Source organism: Oncorhynchus gorbuscha, linkage group LG02 (assembly GCF_021184085.1).
Source record: "Oncorhynchus gorbuscha isolate QuinsamMale2020 ecotype Even-year linkage group LG02, OgorEven_v1.0, whole genome shotgun sequence".
NCBI lineage: Eukaryota > Metazoa > Chordata > Actinopteri > Salmoniformes > Salmonidae > Oncorhynchus > Oncorhynchus gorbuscha.
In genome coordinates this window covers 96,891,336-96,915,858 of record NC_060174.1, presented here as the reverse complement: position 1 = coordinate 96,915,858, position 24,523 = coordinate 96,891,336, and the positions used below count along the sequence as shown (strand labels likewise).

The 24,523-nt window shown below is 43.0% G+C and overlaps 2 protein-coding genes across 4 annotated transcripts in view; one reads left to right on the top strand and one right to left on the bottom strand.

The window, feature by feature from the left end:
* LOC124013812 (long-chain-fatty-acid--CoA ligase 6-like) overlaps positions 1–24,523 on the top strand; it is a 102,830-nt gene that overhangs the window by 39,173 nt on the left and 39,134 nt on the right. The window contains exons 1-2 of one of the 3 annotated variants that reach the window (XM_046328381.1): positions 13,601–13,988; positions 14,856–14,974. The exons of 1 other annotated variant lie outside the window; for it this stretch is intronic. Coding sequence is in view for 1 of the 2 variants with exons in the window: in XM_046328365.1 (XP_046184321.1) it covers positions 13,943–13,988 (46 nt within the window). In the remaining variant the exon portion in view is untranslated. Of the gene's footprint in view, positions 1–13,600; positions 13,989–14,855; positions 14,975–24,523 lie in introns of those variants that run through there. One more of the 3 variants, XM_046328365.1, reaches the window with a different exon arrangement.
* LOC124013829 (interferon regulatory factor 1-like) lies at positions 232–4,677 on the bottom strand. Its single transcript, XM_046328394.1, has 8 exons — positions 4,520–4,677; positions 3,124–3,215; positions 2,730–2,829; positions 2,358–2,569; positions 1,921–2,179; positions 1,771–1,805; positions 1,463–1,613; positions 232–1,002 (listed from the first exon to the last, which is right to left on the bottom strand). The coding sequence occupies exons 2-8, from the start codon at positions 3,208–3,210 to the stop codon at positions 851–853; spliced, it is 996 nt and encodes a 331-aa protein (XP_046184350.1). The 5' UTR covers positions 3,211–3,215; positions 4,520–4,677; the 3' UTR covers positions 232–850.

The window sequence follows — 24,523 nt, the reverse complement described above, 5'->3', positions numbered from 1 at the left end:
ATATGTATTGGATTGATTTTACGATTATTACACTGTTACTATAACCTCGCGCCAAGCTGTTGTCACTGCAGTACTGCAGCTCCCCATGTCTCTTAGACAGCAAACTAACGAATCAGGTCATACAGGCTCATCAAAACATCCCTAAAAGTCTGTCCACTTTGTCATGGCAGATATAAGAAGTATTAGATAATAAGTATATTATACTATACTATATCCATATGCACTACAAAATAAGTTGGTATTTTATTTATTTTGTATAAAACAAACCACAACACAAATATTCAATACAAATATAGTATTTACAGATTCAATACACAAAACAGTACATCTTTAAAACTTTTCACCAAATTAACAGACATTTTTTTCACCATAGTTTGTTAAGAATGATTATTGTCCTGGAATATACAGCTATATACAAGTGTAAATAACGGATTTTATTTTCACAGTAAAACAGAAAAAACTGATATAGTTTTGCCCACCCAAGTGGAGAGTTTCTGTGGAGAGTTTCTGTGTTGAGCTGGCAACGGGATAGGTGCCCTCATATCAACTATGGATCTTGTAAATCATCAATACAGCTATGAGCACAATGATTTAACAAAGACTAGAAACGCAGTAGAGCATGACACTTGGTTAAAAACTTCCTGTCAAAAATGCTATATCACTTCAGAGATCCACCAAATGTCACAGAACAGCAGAGGTCAAATGGCAAAGATGGTGTAGCTTAAGGTTCAGAGGTCACGAAATAAAGAAGTCTTTTAGACTGTAGAGTCAGAGTGAAGTCTTTTGTTTCTGAACAGTGTCTGGGAAAGAGTAGGCAGGGCTTTCAGTGGCCAGGAAATCCAGGCATGGCTCAAAGTGGGCAAGAGATCTGTTGGAGATAACTGGTCGTGTTGTTGTTCAGTGTGTTGTTCAGAGCCCAATGGTCGGCGTAAGAGACGAGATCTTCAGCCATTGGTAGGCCTGGGCTCAGTTCTGTGTATAACCGCAGCTCTATTTCCGACCCTATATGGCAAACAAAACAAAGCTGGTCAGTGATGCAAGAGAAGCACAGCTGAATGAAGTTACAGATTTCCTCTATGTTGTGCAATGTTGAGAGCAGCCTTGTTAGAGGATTTTGATGTAATGAAGAAAAAAAACGGAAACTTAGGCTCCGGTGTAATCATTCAGCGCTTATCTCTGCCATCTGTTTACCTTACATGCATTATTATGTTTCACACCTTATAAATATGAGAAGGAAATTCTATTGACTGAAATACGTTCCTCAATCGTCTGACACACATACATTTTTTTCTCAAATATGTTTCTAAAGTTCCTTGGATTCCATCAGTTTTATTTTTCCTGTTATAGTCTTTCATTTTGACTAGCAAATGTTTCACAAAGACAATACATGCAGACATGATGAAACCCTGCCGTTGAATACTACAGTATAACAAACAGTCAGATTCCCTCTAGCATCATTTACCTGAGTTATCACTCCATTGGCTCTCTGGACTGTGGTTAGACTCTGCAGTGTTGTATGACTCTACTGTAGCTACTTCATTGCTCAGGAACCCCTTGCTGTTTACACTGCCTGGCAGCTCCAATTGCTCCAATTGCTCCCAATGCTGTGCAATCTGAAAGAGCAAAACACAGGGGATGAGCCTGGTTGCATTTTTGCTTGGTTTAACTGTGTTAGAATTTGTTGTATTCAATGCAGAATACCTGGTAAACATGGGTATTCCTGATAATGAAAAACGCACACTGAACATGTACTAGTAGAGACAAACTTACCTCAATAAGTGTTTCTTCGTTCAAATCTTCATAGTCTGTAAAGTTGAAGGAAAATTGACATGAGCATTGCGCAAACCTCAATTACATTTGCAGCCCACACTCACACACATAGTTGAATCAAACCCAAGCATCCAGCAAGCTTAATCTTACCTGTGGAGTGATCCGGTGACACTTGGAAAGACGAGTAGTAGTTGATGCTGTCTGGTCCTATTTCCACAGAGGTGATAAAGTCTGGAACATCAGGGTCATTAACATATGACGCTGCTGTGATGGTCTCCCCTAGGTTGTCTGAGCTGTCGACTTTGTTCTCCTGTATCTTTCTGTCCTCCTGCAGGTGTGTGTTGGTGTTGCGATCCTTGAGGCAATGGGTTGCACTGTTGTCCATTTCCTCTGTCTTGATCTTTAACCCCTAGAGGAGAAAACAGCAAAACATTAAATAAGATTGTAATATTCATCTCTGTTGTCACTGGTCTGAATACAGCCAGCTAAATATACATGCACCGCTCTTTATTCAGCAGAGGGAAAACAGTACTACAAGTGATGATAAAGAGATTCTAAAGATTGTTGCAGTTAAAAAGTAATATAACCTTGTCATTTTGCTTTGCATCCTTTGCTTTTGACCTCTTGTTATTTGGCTTTGTGCTGACGTTCAGCATTTTGTAAACGCGCACCGCTCCTGACCCTCTGTTGATGCTCTTGTCTTTCACCTCCTTGATGTCAGGAAGGGAGTTCATTGCACAGCGGAAATTAGCCTTCCATGTCTTAGGGTCTGGTGTAGTCTCGCCTTGTATGAATTTCCCTGCATCAACAGACAAGTAAATATCATTGTTATTACGATGCAGAAAGTAGATTGAAAAACCCTAAGGTGCTGAAGTGCATATTGTTCATCTAGCAAAAATCCATTATTATAAGAGGGGCTATTCCACACTAGGTAGTCTAGGTGTGTGTAATTTGCTCACCTGTGTGCATGGCCCATTGCTTGAATAGACAGGCATCCTTGTTCAGGTCCCATCCATGACGTGCAGCATGCTTCCATGGGATGGAGAATATCTTCTTGTCCTGGACAAAACCACAAAGAAATGGGTTTCAAATTAGTGCCCCCTATCTCTCACCCCAGCGTCTCCTGTACATGCTTAGTGGTTATTTATTTTTTAATTTAACCTTTATTTAACTAGGCAAGTCAGTTAAGAACAAATTCTTATTTACAATGACGAGTAGTCCTGTTCATGGATAATGGTACTAAATATGTTGTGTGACGTCAATACCTCGACTGAGCTCTCTTCATACAATGACAGTGTCTTTGTAGATAAAGGAAAAATCATTAGATGAGTTTGACGAGCAGGAAAGTCTTACCTTGTCCACCCACACCAATCCACTGATGGAGTTGGACTCAATCTTATCCTCCAGCCAAGGCCTCATTCTCATCCTAGACACAGGCATGGTTCCTGGGAGATCAAGGAGAAGAGATAAACTTAGTTTTAGGCACATGGCATTTGGGGTAGATTTACAAGCACGTCACTCCCACCCACTACCCTGCTCAGTTAGTGCAGATGTTTAGTGCGCTCAGTGAAGTTCATTACCAGGAAGTGTGATGTAGCTACTATGACCATTGCCAACAACTGGCAAATTACTTGGAAATATGTGCAAATCAGTGAAAGACAGCAGTCCTACTAGTATGTCTATCATGTGCATTTTAGGACTACATTGACATTATTTTAAAGTGTTCTAATTATCTTATTCAAGCAGATGCACGGTTATACTATACAGTGGTATAAAGTACTTGAGTAAAAATACTTTAAAGTAGTACTTAAGTAGTTATTTTGGTGTATCTTTACTATTTATATATATATTTGTTAACTTTTACTTTACTATATCTCTAAAGAAAATAATGTACTTTTTACTCCATACATTTTCTGTGTTTACATTTTGATCGCTTAGCAGCACAGGAAATGTCTCTGATCTGGCGGACTCGCTAAACACGTTTGTAATGATGCGAATGAGTGTTGGAGTGGCTATTCATAAATAAATAAAAAAAACAATATAATGGTGCCATATGGTTTATAAGGAATTTGAAATGATTTATACTTGTACTTTTGATACTACTCAAGTAGTATTTTATTGGGTAACTCTTTACTTGGTCATTTTCTATTAAGGTCTCTTTACTTTTAGTCAAGTATGACATTTGGGTACTTTTTCCGCCACTGATGCTATATCGCTATTTATGTTGCATTCGAGGTTAAATGGGGCGGGTTCTATAGCTCTTGAAAAGAACGAACAGACGTATTCAACCACGCACACTTTAATCGTGCACTGAACAAGCGCATGCATATTTTGACCAATCCATTACAGTGCCTCTAAATTAGTGTTCAACCTTGACCCACTAAAACTTGCAACTTTATATTTTAACTAGAACTCTTGAAATGTCATAACTACTGCAAAACTGCATGCATTATAACTTCATTGTTCCATGTCTCGTTAAATTCACAAATGAGCGCACCGCGCACACCACTTGGCTTCTAGCCTCGTGTCAAGCGTAAATAAGATCTGTCAATGTGTGGAATATATGTGCCCAATGACAAAACACACGCTGCTGCACACATGGAAAAACAAATCCCAGTCAATTGAATAGAAAATAGCATATACTATAAATGACAAGTATATCTACTATAAATATGTACAGAGAGCACTAGCACTAACACAACGTTTCCACGTAGCCCAGTGCATGCAATAATAAAATAAAACCACTTACAGCTACAATATGATGTTGCTTAATCCCGGTGATTTGTAATTGAGCCTAAAAGCAAGTATTTCCTTTTGTGAAGATGGAGCGGGAAGTTATTCCTCTGTGATTCCTTGGAACGTTTATATCCACCCAGGTCTTCCTTTACAGTGTGTACAATCTACTGAAGGAAACTGGTTTTTATATAAAGTGGGTGGGATTTCCCCAATATAGTATCATGCACACTCTTCATTGGTGGGGGCGACAGTTTGGGCAGCAGTCCGCATCTGCGCTGAGGCAGAACTGCACATACAGGCGCGCTCAAACTTCAGGCAACATGATTTCCGAGAAATCATGCTGTTGTGAGAGATAAGGTGTGACGAGGAAGTCTTGAGCATAGCCAATAAACTAATATATTGCATGATCCTGCATGTAGCATGATCATGACGTATCAATTTACAATATATTGGCTCAGTGAAGTAATCATTCCACATGTATTCCCGCCAATTGTCCTAAATAAATACACATAATTAGATAATAATATTGCCCTATTGGGTGAGTGGCCTATGAATTTTATGTTATCGATGCAATTATGTCCCGCAAAGCATCAAACAGCCCAAATCCAGGCAAACCCTTCAGAATAAATTGAAGTCGAGTCGCGCTTTTCCGGGAAATGGTGTAGTTATTCAAATCAACGACAGGGGCAGTCTTGACTCTTCAGTTGATACAGAGTTGTGTCACAGACTCCAGTTCAGACTTCATGTAAAGTCACTGCTGACAACAGTGTGTTTCTTGTTTACGTAAGATAAACAAACAGGGGTGGACTGGCCACTCGTTAGCAAGGCCCACCCAATCAGATTTAGAAAAAAAATATTCAAATGTCAGACTTGAAGAAATACAACAGATTACCTGGAATGATATTCACTATCACAGGATGGTTTTGCAAAAATAACTAACTGAAAGCCACCCCAACAAGCCACAAATATGACTGCAGTGAGGCATATGCCACTGAATGTTTCATTTGTTAATTTAGCAAACAAGATGTATCATAATCCAGTGCCATTTTCACAGTCAACACACCTACATTTTAGCTTTAGTTAGCTTTAAAATGCTAAATGTTCTCTCAGCCTCATGGCAAAATGTGTAGAATAACATGAGATTAGCAATAAAACTGCACATTTTTCTCTGCCCCATGTCAAAATATGTAAAATTGCAGGTAGTTAGTTTCTTTGAGGGGACCACGGTATTTTAGCTAGCTAACATTAGCATTGCTAGCTATTTTTGATGAACTTCGCTAGTAAAATAAATATTTACATCTCTTGTCAATATGGCTACATCATAATATGGCAAAGATGTTTACGACAAATGATTTGCCTACTTTAGCAATGTCATCGGTTTTCCATGCCACTCTAAGTTAGTGTAATTTAGACTAAACAAATATCACAAATATCCGGTCAAAAGTTTTAGAACAACTACTCATTCAAGGGTTTTTCTTTATTTTTACTATTTTCTATGTTGTAGAATAATAGTGTAGACATCAAAACTATGAAATAACACATATGGAATCATGTAGTAACCAAAAAAGTGTTAAATGAATCAAAATATATTTGAGATTTGAGATTTTTCAAATCTCATGAAACTGGTTGAGAGAATGCCAAGAGTGTGCAAAGCTGTCATCAATGCAAAGGGTGGCAATTTGAAAAATCTCAAATATAAAATACTTGGATTTGTTTAACATTTTTTGGGTTACTACATGATTCCATATGTGTTATGGATGTAGATGTACAATGTAGAAAATAGTAAAAATAAAGAAACTCACTCTGAGTATGAGCTCTAAAACTTGTGACCGGTAGTGTATGTCTAGAATGATTTATTTCAGCTTTTGTTTCTTTCATCACATTCCCAGTGGGTCAGAAGTTTACATACACTCAATTAGTATTTGGTAGCATTGCCTTTACATTGTTTAACTTGGGTCAAACGTAAGTTGGGTGAACGTTGGCCCATTCCTCCTGACAGAGCTGGTGTAACTGAGTCAGGTTTGTAGGCCTCCTTGCTTGCACATGCTTTTTCAGTTCTGCCCAGAAATGTTCTATAGGATTGAGGTCAGGGCTTTGTTATGGCCACTCCAATACCTTGACTTTGTTGTCCTTGAGCCATTTTGCCACAACTTTGGAAGTATGCTTGGGTCATTGTCCATTTGGAAGACCCATTTGAGACCAAGCTTTAACTTCCTGACTGATGTCTTGAGATGTTGCTTCAATATATCCACATAATTTTCTTCCCTCATGATGCCATTTATTTTGTGAAGTCCACCAGTCCCTCCTGCAGCATAACACCCCCACAACATGATGCTGCCAGCCCCGTGCTTCACGGTTGGGATGGTGTTCTTTGGCTTGTAAGCATCCCCCTTTTTCTTCTAAACATAACGATGGTCATTATGGCCAAAAAGTACAATCTTTGTCTCCATGTGCAGTTGCAAACCGTAGTCTGGAGTTTTTATGGTGATTTTGGAGCAGTGGCTTCTTCTATGCTGAGCGGCCTTTCAGGTTATGTCGATATAGGACCCGTTTTACTGTGGATATAGATACTTTTGTACCTTTTTCCTCCAGCATCTTCACAAGGTCCTTTGCTGTTTTTCTGGGATTGATTTGCACTTTTCGCTCCAAAGTACATTCATCTCTAGGAGACAGAACGCCTCTCTTTCCTGGGTGGTATGATGGCTGCGTGGTCCCCTGGTGTTTATACTTGCATACTATTGTTTGTACAGATGAACGTGGTACCTTCAGGCGTTTGGAAATTGCTCCAAAAGATGAACCAGACTTGTGGAGGTCTACAATTTTATTTCTGAGGTCTTGGCTGATTTATTTGGATTTTCCCATGATGTCAAGCAAAGAGGCACTGAGTTTGAAGGTAGGCCTTGAAATACATCCACAGGTACACCGCCAATTGACTCAAATGATGTCAATTAGCCAATCAGAAGCTTCTAAAGCCATGACATCATTTTCTGGAATTTTCCAAGCTGTTTAAAGGCACAGTCAACTTAGTGTATGTCAACTTCTGACCAACTGGAATTGTGATACAGTGAATTATAAGTGAAATAATCTGTCTGTAAACAGTTGTTGATTTGTGTCATGCACAAAGTAGATGTCCTAACTGACTTGCCAGAACTATAGTTTGTTAACAAGAAATTTGTGGAGTGGTTGAAAAACGAGTTGTAATGACTCCAACCTAAGAATATGTAAACTTCCGAGTTCAACTGTATATATACAGTACCAGTCAAAAGTTTGGACACACCTACTCATTCCAGGGTTCTTTTTAAAAATTATTTTCTAGATTGTAGAATAATATTGAAGACATCAACACATATGGAATCACGTAGTAACCAAAAAATCTTAATATATTTTATATTTGAGATTCTTCAAAGTGGCCACCCTCTTGATGACAGCTTTGCACATTCTTGGCATACTCTCAACCAGCTGCACCTGTAATGTTTTTACAACGGTCTTGAAGGAGTTCCCACATATGCTGAGCACTTGTTGGCAGCTTTTCCTTCACTCTGCGGTCTGACTCATCCAAAACCATCTCAATTGGGTTGAGGTTATGTGATTGTGGAGGCCAGGTCATCTGATGCAGCACTCCATCACTCTCCTTCTTGGTCAAATAGCCCTTACACAGCCTGGAGGTGTGATGGGTCATTGTCCTGTTTAAAAACAATTGATAGTCCCACTAAGCACAAACCAGATGGGATGGCGTGTCACTGCAGAATGCTGTGGTAGCCATGCTGTTTAAGTGTGCCTTGAATTCTAAATGAATCACCAACAGTGTAACGAGCAAAGCACCCCCACACCATCACACCTTCTCCTCTTCTATGCTTCACGGTGGGAACCACACATGCAGAGATCATCCGTTCACCTACTCTGTGTCTCACAAGGACATGGCATTTGGAACCAAAGAATTGTCTTTCTTGGTGTCCTTTAGTGGTGGTTTCTTTGTAGCAATTTGACAATGAAGGCCTGATTCACACAATCTCCTCTGAACAGTTGATGTTGAGATGTGTCTGTTACTTGAACACTGTGAAACATTTATTTGGGATGCAAATTCTCAGGCTGGTAACTCTAATGAAATTATCCTTTGCAGCAGAGGGAACTCTGGGTCTTCCTTCCCTCTGTCGGTCCTCTTGAGAGCCAGTTTCATCATAGTGCTTGATGGTTTTTGCGACTGCACTTGAAGAAACTGTCAAAGTTCTTGAAATGTTCTGTATTGACTGACCTTCATGTCTTAAAGTATTGATGGATTGTTATTTCTCTTTGTTCTTGCCATAATACGGACATGGTATTTTACCAAATAGGGCTCGTTAAACAGAGAACCCGTACAAAACGCACGGAGGAACAAACAAAGTTCCGACACTCATACACTTTACGTAACTGTGAAAACAAATAACGGAAAATCCACCCGAGCACATCACAATAAAATACTCATCCCGCACAAACTTAGGCAGGCAACAGGTTACAATTATACACACAGAAATTAACGCAAATGAAACGAGGTGTGAACAGGAACCAAAGACAAAACAAACAGAAAGGGAAAAGGGATCGGTGATTGCTAGTAGACCGGCAAAGCCGAGCGCCGCCCGAACAGTGAGAGGAGCCGCCCGAACAGTGAGAGGAGCCGCCCGAACAGTGAGAGGAGCCGCCCGAACAGTGAGAGGAGCCGCCCGAACAGTGAGAGGAGCCACCTTCAGTAGAAATCGTGACATGCACTACTTTATACCAGAGCCCTATAGACATTTGATCAAAAGTAGTGCACTACTTTCTCCCAGAGCCCTATGGACATTTGATCAAAAGTAGTGCACTACTTTATATCAGAGCCGTACAGACATTTGATCAAAAGTAGTGCACTATAAAGGAAATTGGGTACCATTTGGGATGCAAACAGTATTCATTCACCTGTGTGATCTGGTTGCCTGCCTTTGTTTAACATGTTTAAAGTGGCCATGTTTGTCTTTTCTGCGGAGGGAGGAGAAGAAGCCTGTGGCTGGTGGCACGACAGAACATGACAGATGGGAGGTCCTGACCATGACCCACTTGATACCACAATAGGGCAATTACGTCTCCCTTCCATGGCTCCCTCCCCGGCTCCCTTAGGAGACTTCCTCCAAGAAGTTTTTTAGGTTGCTCAAAATGTGTCCTCTCAAAACATACAATAGGTACAATGAATGAATAAAATTTTATTTTTGTGTCAAATTGCCAATTGGCAACCCATCCCTTATGGGATTAATTGACACATAAACAAACATTACAATAATTCCCTATGGTAATTACATGATAATTATTCTTCCAGTGTTCTCTGCATTGCGCATCACATAAAGAGTGAAAAAATATATAGAATTAATATTTTTAAATAATATAATCAATACATGATAGCATATAAGGTTATCCAAACAATAATCACATCCCTAGAGCATGTGTAGGCTAGACCTACTCAAAATGGTGTCGAAATTAACCAGTTGTATAAAATAGGCTACAGTATGGTGTGATATAGTCTATGTATGACAAGCCAAGAAGTAGAAATGTATCTCTGTGTGCGGTCCTATCAAATGGTCACGCACATTTGACGTTGCAGCAGCCGTAATCTCGTTCCCAGACACTTCAGTCCAAATACACGAAGAGTGTCGGACCAACGCGTCAAAGTTGGCTTTCGTTAGCAGAGAGCCGGGAGAAACTCCAGGTGCCGCATTGGTTTAATCGACTTAATCTGCCAAACAATCATCTCCCACAAACTCTTCCCCTAACCCTCCTCCATGCACTAATGACGCGTTCATGTGCAAGTTGAAACTAGGAAACTCTGAAATTTCAGACTTGCCGCGTTCAACCAGTTAGCAAGTCGGAAATGTAGGAGTTACTTAGTTCCGAATAGGACATGAACGTGCTAGCACACAACAAGCACAGAGCCACGCCTCACATTTGTGTGATTCGCTAAAATTAAATGATGCCGAATACTTGACTCAGTAGGTCACTCCTATAGAATTATATGGTCACTCCCAATAAAGAAAGATTTGAATGGTAGATATCCCAGGTGTACATGCCTGTGCGGAGGACAGACTTTAGCCTTTTGGTGGCCCTAAACAAGATTTTGTTGCGGCCCCCGCACCTTGCATGCAGAACATTTTAGTGAAACATGGTGAAGCCCCAAAATTGCCCTCGCTAGAAGCATGTGTTTCAGACATAAGGAAGTGGATGGCTGCAAACTTTCTACTATTAAACTCGGACAAAACAGAGATGCTTGTTCTAGGTCCCAAGAAACAAAGAGATCTTCTGTTGAATCTGACAATTAATCTTAATGGTTGTACAGTCGTCTCAAATAAAACTGTGAAGGACCTCGGCGTTACTCTGGACCCTGATCTCTCTTTTGAAGAACATATCAAGACCATTTCGAGGACAGCTTTTTTCCATCTACGTAACATTGCAAAAATCAGAAACTTTCTGTCCAAAAATGATGCAGAAAAATTAATCCATGCTTTTGTCACTTCTAGGTTAGACTACTGCAATGCTCTATTTTCCGGCTACCCGGATAAAGCACTAAATAAACTTCAGTTAGTGCTAAATACGGCTGCTAGAATCCTGACTAGAACCAAAAAATTTGATCATATTACTCCAGTGCTAGCCTCTCTACACTGGCTTCCTGTCAAAGCAAGGGCTGATTTCAAGGTTTTACTGCTAATCTACAAAGCATTACATGGGCTTGCTCCTACCTACCTCTCTGATTTGGTCCTGCCGTACATACCTACACGTACGCTACGGTCACAAGACGCAGGCCTCCTAATTGTCCCTAGAATTTCTAAGCAAACAGCTGGAGGCAGGGCTTTCTCCTATAGAGCTCCATTTTTATGGAACGGTCTGCCTACCCATGTCAGAGACGCAAACTCGGTCTCAACCTTTAAGTCTTTACTGAAGACTCATCTCTTCAGTGGGTCATATGATTGAGTGTAGTCTGGCCCAGGAGTGGGAAGGTGAACGGAAAGGCTCTGGAGCAACGAACCGCCCTTGCTGTCTCTGCCTGGCCGGTTCCCCTCTTTTCACTGGGATTCTTTGCCTCTAACCCTGTTACGGGGCTGAGTCACTGGCTTGCTGGGGCTCTCTCGTGCCGTCCCTGGGGGGGTGCGTCACCTGGGTGGGTTGATTCACTGTTGTGGTCGGCCTGTCTGGGTTCCCCCCTTGGGTTGTACCGTGTCGGAGATCTTTGTGGGCTATACTCGGCCTTGTCTCAGGATGGTAAGTTGGTGGTTGAAGATTTCCCTCTAGTGGTGTGGGGGCTGTGCTTTGGCAAAGTGGGTGGGGTTATATCCTTCCTGTTTGGCCCTGTCCGGGGTGTCCTCGGATGGGGCCACAGTGTCTCCTGACCCCTCCTGTCTCAGCCTCCAGTATTTATGCTGCAGTAGTTTATGTGTCGGGGGCTAGGGTCAGTTTGTTTATCTGGAGTACTTCTCCTGTCCTATTCAGGTGTCCTGTGTGAAGCTAAGTGTGCGTTCTCTAATTCTCTCCTTCTCTCTTTCTTTCTCTCTCTCGGAGGACCTGAGCCCTAGGACCATGCCCCAGGACTACCTGACATGATGACTCCTTGCTGTCCCCAGTCCACCTGGCCATGCTGCTGCTCCAGTTTCAACTGGCCTGGGCCCTAGGACCATGTCCCAGGACTACCTGACATGAGGACTCCTTGCTGTCCCCAGTCCACCTGGCCATGCTTCTGCTCCAGTTTCAACTGTTCTGCCTTATTATTATTTGACCATGCTGGTCATTTATGAACATTTGAACATCTTGGTCATGTTCTGTTATAATCTCTACCCGGCACAGCCAGAAGAGGACTGGCCACCCCACATAGCCCGGTTCCTCTCTAGGTTTCTTCCTAGGTTTTGGCCTTTCTAGGGAGTTTTTCCTAGCCACCGTGCTTTTACACCTGCATTGTTTGCTGTTTGGGGTTTTAGGCTGGGTTTCTGTACAGCACTTTGAGATATCAGCTGATGTACGAAGGGCTATATAAATAAATTTGATTTGATTTGATTTGATTTAGTGGCCCTCCTCTTGATGGTGGAGAGAAAAAAAATGTACGTTAATTTCCTGCAAATTCTACACATGTTGCCTTGGGGAGTAGACTAAATGTTGCCGTTTTAAAGCAAGTTATCTGCAATTCTACACATTTTGCCATGAGTCAGAGGGAAAATGTTGTAATTGTACAACTCATTTCATGCCATGACTCTCGTTTTACCATGGGGCAGAGAGAAAAAATACAGTTTGACTGACATGGCAAGAGGAAAACTGCTGATGCACAACCAAATGTATAAATTGCACCTTGTGTATTCTACTATTCTAACGCCTAACAGTAAGTTGAGACCCGACTGAGTTAAGGGGTCGGGGCCCACTAACGGCCGGGGGCCCAAGCCAACCGCCTATGTCGCTTATGCCCAGGGCCGGCCATGGCTGTGGCAATTGTCTATAGATGAGGTTACATCAGCAGCAGCAGAAGGGATGGGCACTCCCCTTGCTGTGTAGGGTGAATTTTGAAGGTGATGTTAATTCAGGGGTAGTGTCATGTCACGTGACAAGTGTATCTCCAACCCATCTCACTCTTGGGGAATTGTGAATTAGCAGGACTCAAACATATTCCCCAAGGAAATTTACTGAAATGTACCTAGTAAACCCAACTCTAGAATCCGCTATAATTTGCATAGCCTACTGGAGCCTAGGCGATATACCTCCCGATAATAAAATGCCGATATGTAGGCTACATCTATTACAGGACAGAGACTACACAGAACTATTATCATTACATTACATTACATTTAAGTCATTTAGCAGACGCCAGACATCATTATGAACATTATCTAAATCTAATAGCCTCATCATGTACAAAAATCAAACATCAATTTGGTCTGTTAACGCGTTTATACACAGCACCCATGCTGTCTTGCATGTTGGTAATATAAATCTATTCGTGTAGTGAATAAAAAAGAAAGAAAAGAAATAGTCCGCTATAACAGCCTACCGCTATAGTCACCTTTACAATTATCCCTGCATAACCTTGCTACTCGCGCATCTCCCCTCTGACGCAGGCTAAACCCTTTAATTTCAGTGGGTAGGCCGTTGCGAAGGGCAGCCTATGGACTACCTAGAGGTTATATAAAATATATAGTCCAGGAGGAATTGTATTCGTTCATATTTGAGGAGGCATTTTTCTTATCTTCTCGTGTGCACCTATACTCATTTCTACTCTCCAAGGCAAATAGGCTCCTGTAACCGGTTGGACGTTGCATGCTGTATTGACTGGCTTGCAGTAGCCTAGTATTACTCGTTGGTTCTCATAATCTCCCAGATTGCCGGCTGGTACTGCAGTCGATGCTGCAGTTGTAGGCTCTTGCACCGGGCTGTGTGCTGCGACAGCAGACTCAATGAGAAAGGAATGCTTGCCTTCGTTCTGATCTCTGGGTCTATCTGGATTATATTAGGTGAGTTTCATATATTTTCATTCATTATGTTCACCATAGAATAGCAGGTGCCATGTATTGCATGGGCGCAGCCTCTCTGATATTGTGAGACAGGTTATTGATTTACAATTCATATAGGATAAATTATTTTTAGGGGTGCAGTTTCCATATTTAGAATAGCCTATAGAGTGGCCTGCATGATATGGATACATTTTCTGGATACAGTTATTCGCGTCCGGCCTACGAAGAATGCCTCTTGGAAAGGTTATCTTTATGTGCATATCTGCCGGTCTGACAGGGTGTGCAGCACTATAACGTAACCTATTTGATGAACTACTCTTAATAATAGGCAACACCAGTTTTTTGGACATCTTCACAGAACAACGATTTTATTCGAAGCCGGCCTTGCAATTACAGGCATATGGCATGACATGGGCAAGATCATAGCATACCATAACGCCAAAATTCTACGCATACGACAAATGGGTCGGTTAAAAAATTTCTTCACTTAGGCCTAAATATTATTTAATGTTTTAATGAATGATACATATTTACGGTAGCTTATTCTGTATACGAAGTTATTCCACATGACATGCTTCAAAATGAAAAAGTATTGTCGGCAGGCTAAGGTCATGTGCAATAGCCTACTATAGGGTACGCTATCTCTGCGTAATGAAAACCACCTAGCAACTGCATGTTGCCTATCAGTGACTCAATGACTGATGCTAGCATGCATCGTCGTAAATGTAAGCAATTATCAGACAGATATAAATAGAACAAAATATTGTATATTTTGCAAGCCATAATTGAATGTAGGATATGTCTTTATTGCGACGTGGAACAGTGTTTGCCGATGAATGTTTGCTTCTAAATCTACCCCTGCCATAGTGTGACGTGCACCTTCACGCGCTGAAGCAATCTTGTCTGATTGGAAGGAGCTGTTCAATGGCGAGGGTCCTGAAACACTGCATCCAGTCGGAGCATATTTAGCACTCTCTGGAGTAACGGTCTGTAAAACAGTTTTATTCCACCAGTCAGTGGCATGGGGTAAAATGTGACCATTTAAAAATACATTTGGGCATATACTCAACATATCAGCATGTTTGATCTATAGTAACCTCGTGCCCAAAATATAAAGTAGCCACGCCTGTACTTCTGTTGCGTTCTCAACGTTTACTTTACAGCCATTGTACGCTGTCAAATGCTACTCCTCGTCATGCATAATGCATTGTTTTAACATCTGAGGTACTACACAGGTAAACCTATTCTTTTTCCCCTCTCAATAATTTACAGGATAAGACAAATGCTCCACTCATCACAGACTGAGAAAGGATATGTGCTTCTCAGTTGAAACGTTTTGCCAAAATTCTGTATTTTCTACACATTGTAGGCTGCATTTCTCAATTAGCTTACCTTTTAAGTCATCATGAAACTTTTCTAGGCTGTATGAAGTAATATTACAGGCCTACCAGTGGTAGTTAAGTGTTGTCTCTGTCATTTAGGAACATTGCAATCGAAGAGTGTACATAATATCAAGCTCTCTACATTAGGCTACGCTACTACTATATACATGAGGTGTTCATTGACATTATAAACTGGGTGGTTCGAGCTCTGAATGCTGATAGGCTGACAGCCATGTTATGTCAGACCTATAATACAGATATGACCAAACATTTATTTGTACTGCTCTAATTCCATTGGTAAACAGTTTATAATAGCAATAAGGCACCTCAGGGGTTTATGGTATATTGCCAATATACCACGTCTAAGGGCTGTTTCTAGGCATTCTGCGTTGTATTGGGCCTAAGAACAGCCTTTAGCTGTGGTATATACAACACACTCCCAGGCCTTATTGCTTAATTAACAGGTTCATATTCATATTTATGTAACCTCATAAAGAGGGGAAATTATATGCCTACTTCTCATATAATCCATCACATATATTGGACTACATTGACCAAATGGAAAGTACTGGACAAGGGTTACGTCCTCTCCTGATTCATCACATGCTTTACTGGGTTTCATTAGATCACTCTTAAAAAGCATTGCCTGACATCCCCTTCCTACAGAAAATCATACATCCACACCTTCCATGCCACACGAGGAGGAAAAGCAGCAGCACTAATAAAGGAACAGGGCACACTATCTTCTCGTGGTGTACACTTAAAGGAGTGCTGAAACGCATCCGACTGTATCAGATTTCCCAATTGACTTCTACAAACCTATGATTACACTCAGCGAGGACTGCGAGGGGGTAAAGGAGAAACGCGTTTGGCCTAGTTTGTGCCTGGTTGGCCACCGTATCACACCACCCTGAGCAGACGCTGCAGCTACTCTCGCTCTCTCCCCCATCCTCCCTCCCACTCCCTAAACCCAGAGTGCCTCCCTTCCTACAGAAAATCACACATGTCGTTTTACAGACTGTATACTATAGTACTGAGTACATGCACAAATCTACAGACAAACGCACACACATACAAACTAGCAGGAGTTTGTCTGTAGATGTGTGCATGTACTCAGTACTATAGTATACAGTCTGTAAAACGACATGTGTGATTTTCTGTAGGAAGGGAGGCACTCTGGGTTTAGGGAGTGGGAGGGAGGATGGGGGAGAGAGCGAGAGTAGCTGCAGCGTCTGCTCAGGGTGGTGTGATACGGTGGCCAACCAGGCACAAACTAGGCCAAACGCGTTTCTCCTTTACCCCCTCGCAGTCCTCGCTGAGTGTAATCATAGGTTTGTAGAAGTCAATTGGGAAATCTGATACAGTCGGATGCGTTTCAGCACTCCTTTAAGTGTACACCACGAGAAGATAGTGTACCCTGTTCCTTTATTAGTGCTGCTGCTTTTCCTCCTCGTGTGGCATGGAAGGTGTGGATGTGCGCAGCATGCATACAATGGGCTTAAAGTGGTTGTGAATCTGCAGAGGTGACACTGGTAGGGAGGAAGGGAGAGAGAGAGAGAGAGAGAGAGTGAGAGAGAGAGAGAGAGAGAGAGAGAGAGAGAGAGAGAGAGAGAGAGAGAGAGAGAGAGAGAGAGAGAGAGAGAGAGAGAGAGAGAGGAGAGAGAGAGAGAGAGAGGGAGAGAGGAGAGAGAGAGAGAGAGAGAGAGAGAGAGAGAGAGAGAGAGAGAGAGAGAGAGAGAGAGAGAGAGAGAGAGAGAGAGAGAGAGAGAGAGAGAGAGAGAGAGAGAGAGAGAGGGAGAGAGGGAGAGGGAGAGAGGGAGAGAGGGAGAGAGGGAGAGAGGGAGAGAGAGAGGGAGAGAGGGAGAGAGAGAGGGAGAGAGGGAGAGAGAGAGAGAGGGAGAGGGAGAGAGAGAGAGAGAGAGAGAGAGAGGGAGAGAGAGAGAGAGAGAGAGAGAGAGAGAGAGAGAGAGAGAGAGAGCTAGAGCTAACAGGCCTTAATCTCATGGCAGCAGAGGCTTATTGCTGGGTACTCTCTGCAGATGGGGAGAGGGGGTGGGACTCAGGCCAAGTGTGCATGGTGTGTTCCTCCCCCTTGATTTAAGCCTCTGAGGTCAACCCTACACCTTCCATTCACAACCCTTGAGCTACCGGTAAGGTGCATGAACAGTAACCGAAGATACAGTGGGCCTAGCTACATTTCTTTTGTTTATTTAGTGAGTAAATATATTTCTTAAAACTGCTTTGTAGGTTAAGGGCATGTAAGTAAGCATTTTACAGTAAGGTGTACAACATACCTGTTGTATTCGGCATATGTGACAAATAAAAATTGATTTCAAAAGGAAAGAAACAGTACATGTATGGAAAATTAACTAAATGGACTATACACTGTAAAACCGAATAAGTTCTGGCTACTCAAAGTTTTGAGGAAACCAATTACCTAAAAAAAGTGTTAAACTTAAATAGTTGAATGGAGTAGTACTAATTTGATATGAGTAATACTAATAAAAAAAAATGTAAGATATTGGAGCCAGGCCTCCAATAATTTCCCAGTATCCCTTTCGATTGAATTGTAGAATTACCACCCATGAGTGTATTTTTTTGTGACAGAGACATGGTTGTTAAATTCATTGAATTTCAGTTATGTGGCCTTCACCAAGTGAGCTCCTAGGCAAATGTTATCGATATAATGGAAGCATTACATATATCATAAGGCCTTATACAGTCGACTGAAACTCATAGTTAACAGCCCACGTCAGGCCTGTAAGTAGGATTCAAAATTCCACCAACTTTCCCAAAAACATTTCCAGTAATTTTCCAACCAGGATTTCTGAAAAACCTGGAAAATCTACCAGAATTTTGCATCCCTAACTGTACATCCCATTATGCTGGCTTCAAAGTGATGTGTAATTCCTATTGGACTTGTTAGGCTTTCCAAGAGTTTAAATTTGTATTCAGCCACAACCTGCATTGATGACTGTCAGGGTTAAGAACCTGTTGTGACTAGGGGGCAGTATTTTCATTTTTGGAAAAATAACGTACCCAAAGTAAACGGGATATTTTGTTAGGACAAGATGCTAGAATATGCATATAATTGACAGTTCAGGATAGAAAACACTCTAAAGTTTCCAAAACTGTAAAAATATTGTCTGCGAGTATAACAGAACTGATATTGCAGGCGAAAGCCTGAGATAAATCCAATCCGGAAGTGCCTCGTGTTTTGAAAACTCTGTGTTCCAATGCGTCCCTATTGAGCAGTGAATTTTTTTTATATTTTATTTTATTTATTTTTTCACCTTTATTTAACCAGGTAGGCTAGTTGAGAACAAGTTCTCATTTGCAACTGCGACCTGGCCAAGATAAAGCATAGCAGTGTGAACAGACAACACAGAGTTACACATGGAATAAACAATTAACAATTCAATAACACAGTAGAAAAAATGGGCAGTCTATACACAATGTGTGCAAAAGGCATGAGGAGGTAGGCGAATAATACAATTTTGCAGATTAACACTGGAGTGATAAATTATCAGATGGTCATGTACAGGTAGAGATATTGGTGTGCAAAAGAGCAGAAAAATAAATAAATAAAAACAGTATAAAAACAGTATGGGAATGAGGTAGGTGAAAATGGGTGGGCTATTTTCCTATAGACTATGTACAGCTGCAGCGATCGGTTAGCTGCTCGGATAGCTGATGTTTGAAGTTGGTGAGGGAGATAAAAGTCTCCAACTTCAGCGATTTTTGCAATTCGTTCTATCAATGGACTATCAACCAGATTACTTTTTTCTACGTATTCCCCAAGGTGTCTACAGCATTGTGACGTAGTTTTACGCATTTATGTTGAAGAATACCCGTAAGTGACTACATTGTGTATGTCACGTTCTGACCTTTATTTCCTTTGTTTTGTCATTATTTAGTATGGTCAGGGCGTGAGTTAGGGTGGGCAGTCTATGTTTGTTTTTCTATGATTTTGGGATTTCTATGTTTCGGCCTAGTATGATTCTCAATCAGAGGCAGGTGTCATTAGTTGTCTCTGATTGAGAATCATACTTAGGTAGCCTGGGTTTCACTGTTTGTTGGTGAGTGTTTGTTTCCGTGTCTGTGTTTTTCACCACACGGTACTGTTTTGGTTTTCGTTCGTTCCACATTTATTGCTTTTGTATTCAGGCGTTCATGTTGAGTATTTCTTATTAAAAGAACCATGGACACTTACAACGCCGCATATCGGTCCTCCGATCCTTCTCGCCTCTCCTCTTCAGAAGAAGAGGAGGAAAACCTTTACAGAAAAACCCACCAACCAAGGACCAAGCGGCGTGGTAACAGACAGAGACGACAGCAGCAGCAACAACAACAGTGGCCAGCATCACAGGACTACTGGACATGGGAGGAGATTTTGAACAGAGAAGAACCCTGGGCACAGGATGGGGAATATCGCCGCCCCAAAGCAGAGCTGGAGGCAGCGAAAGCTGAGCGGCGGCGATATGAGGAGGCAGCACGGCAGCGCGACAGGTACGAGAGGCAGCCCCAAAACATTTGGGGGGGGAACACGAGGTGTGGGGCTAAGCCAGGTAGCAGACCTGAGCTCACTCCTCGTGCTTATTATAAGCAGCACGTTACTGGTCAGGCACCGTGTTATGCGGTTAAGCGCACGGTGTCGCCAGTACGTGCCCATAGCCCGGGGCGCGATAGGGCAGCCCCCCGAGAGTGTCATGCAAGTGGGGGCATCCAGCCAGGGCGTATGGTGCCTGCTCAGCGTGTCTGGTCGCCGGTACGTCGTTTCGGTACATGGTATCCTGCGCCGGCTCTGCGCGCTGTGTCTCTGGGGCGCTGGGAGGGTGCAGTGCGTCCTATGCTTGCGCTCTGCTCGTCCTGGGCAAATGTGGGAGTGGTGCCTAAGGGAGAGGTGCGCGTAGTAGGCACTTGATCGCCCATGCTTACCCACAGCCCGGTTCAACCTGTGCCTGCACTCTGGAGCGTCCGGGCTAGAGTAGTTATCCAGCCTGGGGGAGTGGTGCCAAGGCTGCGCCCCAGAGCTCCAGTGCTCCCCCACAGCCCGGTCCTTCAGGTGCCTCCTCCTAACACTGAGCCTCCTGGAGGTCTCCCCAGCCTGGTGGGTCCTGTGGCAGCCCCACGCACCAGGCCTACAGTGTGCCTCGTCTGTCCAGCGCTGCCAGAGCCTTCCTCCTCTCCAGCGCTAGCAGAGTCTCCCGTCTGTCCAGAGCTGCTAGAGTCTCCCGTCTGTCCAGAGCTGCTAGAGTCTCCCGTCTGTCCAGAGCTGCTAGATTCTCCCGTCTGTCCAGAGCTGCTAGAGTCTCCCGTCTGTCCAGAGCTGCTAGAGTCTCCTGTCTGTCCAGAGCTGCTAGAGTCTCCCATCTGTCCAGAGCTGCTAGAGTCTCCCGTCTGTCCAGAGCTGCTAGAGTCTCCCGTCTGTCCAGAGCTGCTAGAGTCTCCCGTCTGTCCAGAGCTGCTAGAGTCTCCCGTCTGTCCAGAGCTGCTAGAGTCTCCCGTCTGTCCAGAGCTGCTAGATTCTCCCGTCTGTCCAGAGCTGCTAGAGTCTCCCATCTGTTCAGAGCTGCTAGAGTCTCCCATCTGTCCAGAGCTGCTAGAGCCGCCAGTCTGCTAGAGCCGCCAGAGCCGCCAGTCTGCAAGGAGCCGCCAGAGCCACCAGTCTGCCAGCAGCCGCCAGAGCCGCCAGTCAGCTAGGATCCGCCGGAGCCGCCAGTCAGTCAGGATCCGCCGGAGCCGCCAGTCAGCCAGGATCCGCCGGAGCTGTCATTTGGCAAGGATCCCCCGGAGTCGCCAGTCAGCCAGGATCTTCCGGAGCCGCCAGTCAGCCAGGATCTTCCGGAGCCGCCAGTCAGCCAGGATCTGCCAGAGCTGCCAGTCAACCAGGATCTGCCAGAGCCGCCAGTCAGCCAGGATCTGCCATTCAGCCAAGATCTGCCAGAGCCGCCATTCAGCCAGGAGCTGCCAGAGCCGTCAGTCAGCCAGGAGCTGCCAGAGCTGTCAGTCAGCCAGGAGCTGCCAGAGCCGTCAGTCAGCCAGAAGCTGCCAAAGCCGTCAACCAGTCTGAGCTACCCCTCAGTCCTGAGCTACCTCAGTCCCGAGCTGCCCCTCAGTCCAGTGGGGCCCGTTGTTAGAGTTCCTAGGCCAAGGTCGGCGGCGAGGGTCGCCACTCAAAAGGACGCTAAGGAGGTGGACTAAGACAATGATGGAGTGGGGTCCACGTCCCGCGCCAGAGCCGCCACCGCAGACAGACGCCCACCCAGACTCTCCCCTATATGTTAAGGTTTTGCGGCCAGAGTCCGCACCTTTGGGGGGGGGGGTACTGTCACGTTCTGACCTTTATTTCCTTTGTTTTGTCATTATTTAGTATGGTCAGGGAGTGAGTTGGGTTGGGCAGTCTATGTTTGTTTTTCTATGATTTGGGGATTTCTATGTTTCGGCCTAGTATGGTTCTCAATCAGAGGCAGGTGTCATTAGTTGTCTCTGATTGAGAATCATACTTAGGTAGCCTGGGTTTCACTGTTTGTTGGTGGGTGTTTGTTTCCTTTCTTCCTAGGTTTTGGCCTTTCTAGGGAGTTTTTCTTAGCCACTGTGCTTCTACACCTGCATTGCTTGCTGTTTGGGGTTTTAGGCTGGGTTTCTACACAGCACTTTGAGATATCAGCTGATGGACCAAGGGCTATATAAATTAATTTGATTTCCGTGTCTGTGTTTTTCACCACACGGTACTGTTTTGGTTTTTGTTCGTTCCACGTTTATTGCTTTTGTATTCAGGTGTTCATGTTGAGTATTTCTTATTAAAAGAACCATGGACACTTACCATGCCGCGTATTGGTCCTCCGATCCTTCTCGCCTCTCCTCTTCAGAAGAAGAGGAGGAAAACCTTTACAGTGTAAGTGGTCACCTGATGGCTCTCAGTGATTCTCGCGTAAAATACAGAGGTAGCCATTTTTCCAATCGGTCCTACTGAAAAACCAATTGTTCCGGTTAATATATTATCGAATAGATATCTGAAAAACACCTTGAAGATTGATTATAAACAACGTTTGCCATGTTTCTGTCGATATTATGGAGCTAATTTGGAATATTTTTCAGTGTTTTCGTGACCCTAACTTCCGGTCGATTTCTCAGCCAAGCTATTTCGCCTACAAAAATAATATTTTTGGAAAAAATGAACATTGGCTATCTAACTGGGAGTCTCGTGAGTGAAAACATCTGAAGCTCATCAAAGGTAAACAATTTAATTTGATTGCTTTTCTGATTTTCGTGACCAAGTTACCTGCTGCTAGCTGGACATAATGCTATGCTAGGCTATCGATAAACTTACACAAATGCTTGTCTTGCTTTGGCTGTAAAGCATATTTTGAAAATCTGAGATGACAGGGTGATTAACAAAAGGCTAAGCTGTGTCTCAGTATATTTCACTTGTGATTTTCATGAATAGGAATATTTCTAGTAATATTTATGTCCATTGCGTTATTCTAATTAGTGTCAGTTGATGAATCTAACTTAGAACAGTGGGAGGAAACTACCTAAGCCATTTAAACTAGAACAACCATTTCAGTAACGGGTGCAAAAATTCAATGATTGGATTAGTTTAGAACAAATAGATTTATCTTTGTGAAGCATAACATTTATTCAATCAAACATTTTTTTAACCTTTATAAGAACAAATTCTTATTTTCAATAACGGCCTAGGAACAGTGGGTTAACTGCCTGTACAGGGGCAGAACGACAGATTTGTACCTTGTCAGCTCAGGGGTTTGAACTTGCAACCTTCCGGTAACTAGTCCAATGCTCTAACCACTAGGCTAACCTGCCGCCCCGATCACACCATGTACATGCAGAAACACAGATATCAAAAACATGTATTTTAAAAATCTACCTGCAGTAGAGCATGCTTGGAAAAAAGTTAATTTGTTATCATATCTTTAAAAAAAATTGTTAGTGTGACTTCTCGTTTAGTTTGGAGTCAGTACCACATACACATTTTAAGTAATAATGACTTTTAATTGATTTTGAGTGCAACTTACTATAAGTATTTGGATAAAAAATGACTAGGGGTTTACAGTGTATCTGCTGCCTTAGGGTGGGAATTAAATAAAGGAAACTAATGTATATCTTGCTGTCTGTGTACCCCTCCAGCCACAGAGATCTTGAGCTCACTGTGTCCCTAATAACACAAATAAGGCTGGGTAAGGCGACTTCTGTGATTGGTCCATCTGATCAAGGTCGTTATTGTTGAGGATGATGCTGAGCAGCTCTTCAGCTGCCCTGTGCCCAGTACAGTAGTACTCTTCCTGGGCTAAATATATCTGGCTTTGACCTGTGAGTGATCCTCCAGTAGCTTAGTGTAAGGCTGGGTTACTATAGGACAAAGTGCAGAGAACAGACATTCCCTATTGGATGAGAGGATAGGCTAACCCTCTAACCCTGATACAGATACACTCCGGCGATAGTCTAATGACGATGATGGGCTGCCATCATTAAGGGGAAGGGTCTACAACTGTTAGCCCCTTGTTTACATCCAAGCTTTCTTACTCTCCAACTGGGGGACTTGACTTCCTCAAAGGTTGATTGGGTATTTTAATTTTGTATCCTACCTGGACAACGTTTAGCCTGGCCTAGTCTCAGGTTGATATGGCTCCTCAGATAGCCTCTACCGGTCACAACGGGACAGGTATCGTAGCCTCACACAGTGCTCGGAAGCCATCCATCAACTCTGGGGTGGAGCAGACTGGGACACATCACATTATGCTACCCTGTTTCAGTGGAAAGGTTCAGTCAACAGTTAGGTGAAAATCTTTCTCTAATATACTATTAGGCCTATAAAGTCTCTCCCAAGATTTTGTGAATGTTTTCCATTGCATACGCATTGTTACAGGGATGCTACAATGTGATGACTAATGTTGTGACTTTACATGACATTGTAACAAGGACGTAAGTAGACATGTAGTGACATCATCAATCCATATCCGTGTGATTAATTCTGGCCTGTTTGTCTGTGGTGTTTCGTGTTCAGTATGTTACTGAACTCAATGGCCATTGAAACAACTGCTAAACAAGCACTGAACAGCAGGTTGACTGGTGTTTGTGTTGAGGTGGGTAGACTTCCCCAGACCAGGGCCTTTAATGGCTTTACCTTGA